General features: G+C 42.2%; 1 protein-coding gene across 1 annotated transcript in view; it reads left to right on the forward strand.

Moving 5' to 3' along the window:
* Window positions 1–8,424, forward strand: part of stat4 (signal transducer and activator of transcription 4) — a 30,887-nt gene that overhangs the window by 3,725 nt on the left and 18,738 nt on the right. Inside the window, exons 9-26 of the mRNA XM_088314927.1 lie at window positions 80–238; window positions 318–410; window positions 787–846; window positions 946–966; window positions 1,186–1,279; window positions 1,391–1,432; window positions 1,948–2,031; window positions 2,101–2,199; window positions 2,786–2,921; window positions 3,002–3,051; window positions 3,543–3,637; window positions 4,473–4,609; window positions 4,693–4,884; window positions 4,966–5,011; window positions 5,162–5,267; window positions 5,381–6,237; window positions 7,081–7,137; window positions 7,308–7,369. Coding sequence (XP_088171053.1) covers window positions 80–238; window positions 318–410; window positions 787–846; window positions 946–966; window positions 1,186–1,279; window positions 1,391–1,432; window positions 1,948–2,031; window positions 2,101–2,199; window positions 2,786–2,921; window positions 3,002–3,051; window positions 3,543–3,637; window positions 4,473–4,609; window positions 4,693–4,884; window positions 4,966–5,011; window positions 5,162–5,267; window positions 5,381–5,404 — 1,438 coding nt within the window. The 3' untranslated portion in view covers window positions 5,405–6,237; window positions 7,081–7,137; window positions 7,308–7,369. The remainder of the gene's footprint in view (window positions 1–79; window positions 239–317; window positions 411–786; window positions 847–945; window positions 967–1,185; window positions 1,280–1,390; window positions 1,433–1,947; window positions 2,032–2,100; window positions 2,200–2,785; window positions 2,922–3,001; window positions 3,052–3,542; window positions 3,638–4,472; window positions 4,610–4,692; window positions 4,885–4,965; window positions 5,012–5,161; window positions 5,268–5,380; window positions 6,238–7,080; window positions 7,138–7,307; window positions 7,370–8,424) is intronic.

Consider the following 8,424-nt stretch of genomic DNA (forward strand, 5'->3'; position numbering starts at 1 on the left):
AACCCTATCGAGAATGTATTTTTCCAGCGAGAAGCGTGAACATAATCTAATCCAATTTCTTTCTCCCGTCCTCGTTCAGGTTCACTCTGACAGCGCAGAGTCTGTTCCAGGTGAAGCGGCAATTGGACAAGCTTGGGGAGCTGGTTTTGAAAGTCACCTACGAGAGCGACCCCATCCCCATGCAGAAGCCGCAGATGGAGGAACGCGTTCAATACCTCATCTACCACATTATCAAGAGGTGAGCTCAGCAACCAAGCCGGCAGGCAGAAACCACGGCTTTGTGCGACATCAAAGCCGTGTGTGTGCTGCGTCCTCAGCTCGTTTGTGGTGGAGAAGCAGCCGTGCATGGCGACGCATCCGCAGAAACCTCTCGTCATCAAGACCGGAGTGCAATTCACCACCAAAGTCAGGTCAGTTGCCGCTTTGCTTCAAACTCAGAAGCTCTTGTGGCGGTCCAAATTCTCACCAATTTTGCAAGCGTGCATCCTGGTGGAATGTGTCGATATCGTTGCAAAAGTCATTCAGGAGCGCTCCCTGGAAAGTTGGAAAAAAAAATTGCAACAACATCAGTTTTCCACCTGAACAAAAAAAAATGGGAGGAGTTTGTCTGTCACAAGAAGATGCAGAAGAGGTTTTGTTCATCGACACGAAAAAGGCTGAATATCTTTTCCGAACAGCAGAATTGTTCATGCTTGCAATTCAACAAAAAGTTATCCGTTTGGATTTGTTTTCTTTAAAGCCAAGATGGGCCTTTTTTTGAATGCACTTTTTGTTGTCGTCATTCAGGCTCCTGGTTAAACTGCCAGCAGTTGATTATCAACTCAAAGTGAAAACAACATTTGACAAGTGAGCATTTCTACTTTGTGCAAACGTTCAATTGTTACACAAGAAAAGACAATTGTGAGAACTGATTTTTCTTTTTTCCTTTTTTTTGGGGGCATGTAGGGACCTCCCACCTGGCACAGTGTGAGTACACAAAACCTCAACACAGGATATAGAGTGACAAAATTCATCTGTGAGTTGATTTTTTTTTCATTTCTTGAAAAAAACTCAACTCAACACCGCATGTTCTGCTGTTGCTTGCAGAAAACAATCAAGTTCACGAAAACATTTGCGTTCCTTGGAATTCATTTGCCTCCGCTCCTCAACAATTAAGACGTCATCTTTCTTCATCTTTTACGCTAGAAGCCGACAGTTTTTCATCGTGACCAATACCACGAAAGTCATGGATATCGAGGACTACTCCCATGGATGCCTTTCGGTGGATTTTCGACACGCAGTATGTTAAAAAAAAAAATTAAAATCACACGACATGCAGCTTGCTTGGTTTTCAAATATACATCGTATCCTTTTGTGTTTGCATTGATGCTGAATTTTTCAATGACAACAGCTGAAGGAGAAGAAATACGGCAACGCCACAAAGAGCAATGAGGTAATCACTCATATTTGTGTCTGTCTGTTCCTTGACGTCCGTCTTGCAGAACCACATCATCGTCGTTGGCCGGAATCCTCGCAACTCCAAAATCACTACTTTTTAGAAAGAAAAAAAAACCTCATGGATTGAATTTGAGTTAGCACAAACGACACCGTTGAAGCTGATTTGGAATCTTAGATGTCGATTTTCTACTCTTGCAGAACAACCATCTCGCATTTTTACTTAAATGTATCGACCCGGGTAACCAAACTCGTTTTGCTCGTCGTCGTCCAAAAAGCATCCAGACTTTGAATCTTCAGCTAACATGTTGCCTTCTACGAACTTTCTCGGACCGTTCAAGTGTCCGAAAGAGTTCCTAAATTGATTTGTGAAAGAAAAAATTGGAACGGACCATATTCGGACAGAATGGCTTTCTGCCCGACAGCGCCCAAAATAGCAACGCGAATCTTTGAATGGAGCTAAAGGCCCAAATAACGTTGGGCCAATTTTAAATTTTTTTTTTTGTGTTCCAGAGTTTGCTATCTGTCACCGAAGAACTTCACTCTCTGAGTTTTGAGGCCCACTTCACCATGCAGGCTCTCAACATCGATTTGGAGGTAAGCGCTCCCCAATGTTATTGGCTGCGATGTTGACAGTACGGCGTCATGTGGCATCAATTCTTGCAGACGTGTTCCCTGCCTCTGGTGGTCATTTCAAACGTGAGTCAGATGCCATCGGCTTGGGCCTCCATCATGTGGTATAACATTTTGAACGACAAGCCCAAGGTCAGTCGTTCCTTCATTGTCATACATTATTGCAAGCCGGATCGGATTTTTTTTTTTTTTTTATACAATTGAAAACATTTTGCTTGCTGAGCCCTCATTATGTTCTAATTCTTATTCAGCAATCAAGTACACTTGTCTAATGATCTCATGGGAGGATGAACTTGGTGTCCGGGGCTTTTCATATTTCCATTAGATTGGAAAATGAAATGAAATTCATGACAGCTCGCTCACAGAGCCATTTTCAGAAATAGGCAGGTGTTTACTTTGATTTCATCCGATGGCAGCCACTTTTTTTATTCATGTCTTTTAAATGTACAGTGCTGAGGTTTTTTATTATTTTTTTTCCAGGCTCACGCCATTCTCCCTCTCCAGGGGAATGTTTCGCGTCTGCCTTTATTTCTTCCCCTCTTCTATCGTTTTCCTTTCACATCTTAGATATCGGAGCGCTAAACAGCCGACCGCCCGACTTCTCATTCTGTCTCAGCTTTGTTCATCTTCTTTTTTTTTTTTTCTGTCACTGGGAAGACAAATTGTGATTCTGATGAATACATTCCGCTAACTGTGGCGCGTTGACGTACTCCGGCAGAATTTGGCCTTCTTCAGCAGTCCGCTCCGAGCCACGTGGTCTCAGCTTTCCGAGGTTCTGAGCTGGCAGTTCTGTACCAACTCCATTCAGGGCCTCAACAAGGAACAGCTCCATATGTTGGGGGAAAAACTTCTGGGTAAGATTGGCCTTTTCATTTTCAAGCCCAAAATGTTTTTGCACGTTTTCTCATTGTTGTTTTGGTACAAATGTTTCTAGGTCGACACTTCTCCAATAGTGACCAAGTCCACTGGGCCAAGTTTTCAAAGGTAAGTCTAAAACCGGATACACGGTTGAAATTGGAGCGTTTTTATTTTTGTTTTTTTTCCTTCTGATCAAAGAGGCGAAGGGACTGATTATTCTGCTTCTCAAGATTACGTTAAGAAGCGTTCTGTGATGTTGGCTTTGTTAAGACGGATTTTTCCCATTGACGGCTAAAGTAGTGGTAGTGATTTTTTTTTTCTCAAAGCGATTGCGACATTGACAAATACTGGATGGTCTACTGTGGTTATTTAGACTCGGGGACTCAAGTAGGAGGCCAACGTGAGCAGCAACACTCCATTATTCGACTTTTTTCCACATGAATGAAAGTTACCATGTATGGATCGCTAAGTCAGCGACTTCTGCTACCCGTTTTGTGCTTTTGCTTTTGGAAGACGAGCAAAATACACGAATGTTATTCACGTCACATTTTTGCTGGCTTATTTGTGAGTGTTTTTGTTTGATTATTTGTATCGTTCTGTCTTTTCTTCCCCCTCAGGAGAATATTCCCGGCAAAGCTTTCAGTTTCTGGATATGGCTGGACTCCATCCTGGAATTGATCAAGAAGCACTTGCTGCCTGTGTGGAATGAAAAGTAAGCGGTGGTGTTCATAACGCACGTCGTTGCATTTGCAAGCAAACTTCGGAGCTTCTTCGCACCTCGTCACTTTTGTCTTAATCGGGTGAAGTTGATTTTTTTATTTTCATCCATTGTGCAATTAGTACTGAGAGTGTGGCTTCCTTTTTATTGGTCTGTCGTTGTCTATTAAAGGTTCAATTTCAAGTTTGAAAAGATTGTTTGATCGTTTAATGTTTTGGGTCAGCTGTCTGTTTTAAAGTATAAAAGAACAAAAAAAAAATCAAGAAAAGTCAAAATTGCAAGTGACAATGAACAGCTCCTTTGCGCCGACTTTTTTCTCAACAAAGTTCATCAAACTTGGACACCATGCAATTTTTTTATTTTATTTTTTTCAATTTCTTCTGTGCGGCCCTGTCGAAAGTCTCAATTTAATTTTGGACTCCCGGTTCTTGGTCGGGGCTCATTGGGTTGAATTACGTTGTTGGTGACAATGTCTACTTGAAAACAAAATGGCCGTCCAACTTCCTTTTCAATTTGGCTTCTTGAGACTTTTTCATCTGTACTATTTTGATGGACATCCGCCAAATTTTGTGTTCATGTGTGAAGCAAATTTTAGCAGCTGTTTTTTTCACGCCCGACATTCCACTGATTCCAGGATACGCGACTGTGAGATTTCACGCAAAAAAACAAACAAAAACATTTACATACGACTTTTTCATGTGTTGTGTTTTTATAGACCACCGAAAACTGGTTTGGGGAGCAGCTTTTTTTTTTTTTTTTTTCTATTTTGTCAAAGTGGTCACCACTGAAGAGCCCTGATTTTTTTCCCCTCCCTCTTTCGTCGATGTAGCTACATCATGGGCTTTGTGAGTAAAGAGAAGGAGCGCACTCTGCTGCGGGAGAAAGCGTCGGGCACTTTCCTCCTGCGCTTCAGCGAGAGCCATCTTGGAGGAATCACGTTCACATGGGTGCAACACAGCGACAACGGTGACCACCTCGAGCCCACCGGAACAACCGTACAAGGTTTTCTTTGACCGACTTGTTTTCCGCCATTTTCTTCTTCTCCACAGGAGAGGCGACGTTCAACTCGGTGGTGCCTTACACCAAAAGCCGTCTGAACGCGCTCCAATTTCCCGACATCATCCGGGACTACAAGGTGATCTCGGATGAGGTGGTCCCCAAAAACCCGCTCAAGTTCCTCTATCCTGACATCCCCAAAGACGAGGCCTTTGGACAGCTTTACAACAATCAGCCAAGCAAAGGCACGACCTTCCTTCCTACAAACCCGCAAGACGTTGTTTGATTGATGGTAACCAATCTTTTGGTTTTTCCCCATTTTCCAGCCTATCCATACATACCATCCACGCTGATTCCATGCTCCGAGATGCGGTGAGTGCATGACGCATTCAAATATAGTTTAACCGGGACTGCTGTAGAGACATGTGGTGCGCGGCAGCTCGCTGTGATTTATGAAAACTTATGAATGGTCTCAAATGTTGTTAAGAGTCGCCGCGTTTATCTGTCCTTGTTCTGAAGCAGCTCCAACGTGAGTCCCCCGTCGCCTGCTTGTGATTCGCCCGAGCCTCCGATGACCCCGGGAGAGTTTGACATGCTCAACCAGACCCTGTCCTTCGACATGGATGTTGTGAGTTTGAATGCGTTCAGTCAACACAGAAAATCCGGTCCACCAATCACCAAGTACCTCTGAAACTCATTGTATTTGTCATGCAAAACATCATGTTGCTCTTTATTTTCCAGATTAATTCTCCATATTCAGAGTAAAGACGGATCCAAAGAAAAGTCAACCCTTGGGACAGGATGCCAGCCAATTAAAAAAAAAACTCATTTAATAGTGCGCAGTGTGTTTCATATTTGAGCTTTTCAGTGCATTTCATGTTTTGTTGTGTTGCATTGGGTAAATAAAAGACGGAAAAAATGACACAAAATGCAGTCAAGAGAGCAGCAAATCACACACTTATACTTTGTGTATGTGGCAAATGGAGCCGCCAACAGACCAATACATCACGTATGAGCCATTTTTCAGACGCTAACTCTCTGTGAGTAATTGACAACTCAATAAAAAAAAATAATAGTTGAGTTTGGTTGTAAATGCCATAAGATAGCGTCAAAATCGAACTGAAACGCTTCAACTCACGTAAACTTTCCACCAGATGGCGCCAAAGCGCTCTGTGAAAGGAAGTTTGGTGTGGCCTCTCGAGTATTGTCTTAGTCATTTCCATTCGTTTTTGGGGCCCCTACCCCGCTTGCTTACACGACAGAATAGTTGCTAAGAATTGTATTTATTTTTTTGTAGTTGCTAAGCATTAGGGAGTCTTCTCTCGCACTTTATTTTGTGAGCGGTTTTGTTGTGACTTTGCCCGGATATGACGTTTTCCGATGCGAAAGTGCGCTTGACACAGGTACGACTCTCACGCGCGTACACACGCGCGCGCTATGCGAGGCGTGATTTTCAGAGAATCAGGTGACCTGGCAATTTCTCTCTACCTGGTGCCGAGCCAACTCCACCTTTCTCAATCTTATTTGCCTTTTTTGGGGGAATGCACAAAGCGCGCACTTTACTTGGCGGCTCTTTGACGTTCTCAGCGACACACTAAGTAAGATGTGCTCCGTCTTCGTTTTTTGTTTGTTTACACATAAAGTTACAACTGTTATAACTTTCACTGTTTCTCGTTAGACCACTAATGCTACTTTGATTTGCTAATGCTAACTCAGCCTCATTATTCCTTGCTTTACAGCTTGTCATGCTAACAAGTCTGTTTTATGTGACTCCCTCACCACCACTCTGATCACATTACGACGTAAATAATTACCACATGCCACCTTATTTAAACAGATTCTATTCAGACTCAATAAATTATGCTTAAAATGATGGTTATTTTTTAAGTAGGGCTGATCACAAATCTCTGTTCAATGATTTGTTCTATTTTCATACGTAGACGGTTTAAATGCTTTTGTAACATCTGCATTCTATAGCACCTCTATAGTCAGCCATTGTACTTTTGTAGCACCACAGTGACAACTTAAGAATCGGAAAGTAATGACTTCAACAGTTTGGAGTATTATGATTTCCGTTTGTCGTGGAAATCACAGCTAATTGTAAAAATCTGTGGTTTTATCGCAATTTCTTTCTGCGCTTATTGAATGCTACAAGAACATAAAACTTGTAAACACAAGAGCTGGTGTCGGCCACAGCTCACATCCAGGCGCTCGCAGTCAAACTCACGATACTGTAAGTGGCAGACTGGCAGATCCGCCTCTTAAGGACACTTTGTGGCACTCCATTTGGGATTCTGCTTACATAGATAACGATCGGCTCTGCTTACATTTTTCTTTGTAATAGTGCTTTTCAAAGAATACATGCTGGTGGGCCCGATTGTTTTCACTTTTTGGACTTCACATATTCACGTTGTCGCTGTGCTTTTTTCTGTCCTGCTGAGGAAATGAGGCCAACACAACTGGACTCCAAAATGGAGGAGCTGACGAAGATGTCCCAGGTTTGTATTTGACGTCAGCCTCTGAAAGCATCTCTTCATTGTCGCTAACCTCCTCAAATTGGAGGAAGTCAACAATGAGATCAAATCACTGAAAAAGCTGCACGAAAACCTCTCTTCCATACACGGGAAGGTGTGAGTGTGACGCTGTTTCTTTCATTTGTGCGATTTAGCGGAGGAGCAGCGCACGCAAGACAACGTGCCTAAGGCCAACTTCTTTGTGCGAACAAAGCAGGTAATGCCGACACGCCATCTCAACACGTTAGCTATTCACTAGAAATAATGGATCATTTGTCATGCCGCTCACTCGAGTGATGCAATCCAATCGTCTGAGTTTGCCAAAGTTGAATCAGTGAACTGAGAGTTGATTCAGCAGAGTGTGCTGAGTTTCCAGAATCATCTCAGTCTGCAATGTTTCTGGTTAGTCTTCAAACTCGAGACAGCCTACTGATGCAATTGAATCATCTAAAATAAATCAAATCATTTTTTTTTTCTTTGCTTTTTTGGGGTTGTTTTGTTTTAAAGAAAAGTATAAACTTAATAATAATCTTTAATATTGACTGTATTAGTATTTTGCATCAGAAAAAAAGTCTTTTGTTTGCTTTTTATATGCCAGCACTTTATATTCACAATAAGAAAACTCAAATGTTGTCGAATTTGCTGACAAAAGAGACTTTGCAACTGTTTCCATTCATCCGACACAATAAGTCATGATTTCACATTTAGGACTAAAAATGTTTTATTTCAGTATTCCTGTTTTATTCTATTTGTGTTTGAGCAGAAGCCAATTTATTTGTCTCCGTTTCTGTCACGCGACGTACTGTCAGGAGACTGTCGGCCTACTGTCTGTTTTTGGGTCTTGTGATGTCCGTGTGGGTCGGGCCCCTCTAATGACGCTAAAGATGAAATAAACTCGACTCCAACTATATTTTTGGTTCCTTGCTTCCCGTGGGATTTTTCAAACGATTTTAAAATCTTTGTGCTCGTGAGTCAGTAAATTGAGGCACGATCGACATTAGTTCAGTCGTCACGCACATTTTGTGGCTTTTCTGTTTTGTGGTGCACTGTGCAATTTTTTTATTCATTTTTTCTCTCCCATGTCCAGTTTGAGCTTTGACTTAATACTAGTGATGGGGAAAATGAAGCTTCAGATTTGCTTCATGTTTTTTCCCTCCTCTAGATGGATGGCACTCTCTGTTCACCATTGGGGTGAAAGTCCACTCCCTTGCCATTTCTTAAACGTCTTGATTTAAGACAACAGATGATGGGCTGTCAAAATGTCTTGACACG

The sequence above is a fragment of the Idiotropiscis lumnitzeri genome, chromosome 14, assembly GCF_059441095.1.
Source record: "Idiotropiscis lumnitzeri isolate Australia: NSW breed Sydney's pygmy pipehorse chromosome 14, RoL_Ilum_1.0, whole genome shotgun sequence".
NCBI classification, from domain to species: Eukaryota; Metazoa; Chordata; class Actinopteri; order Syngnathiformes; family Syngnathidae; genus Idiotropiscis; species Idiotropiscis lumnitzeri.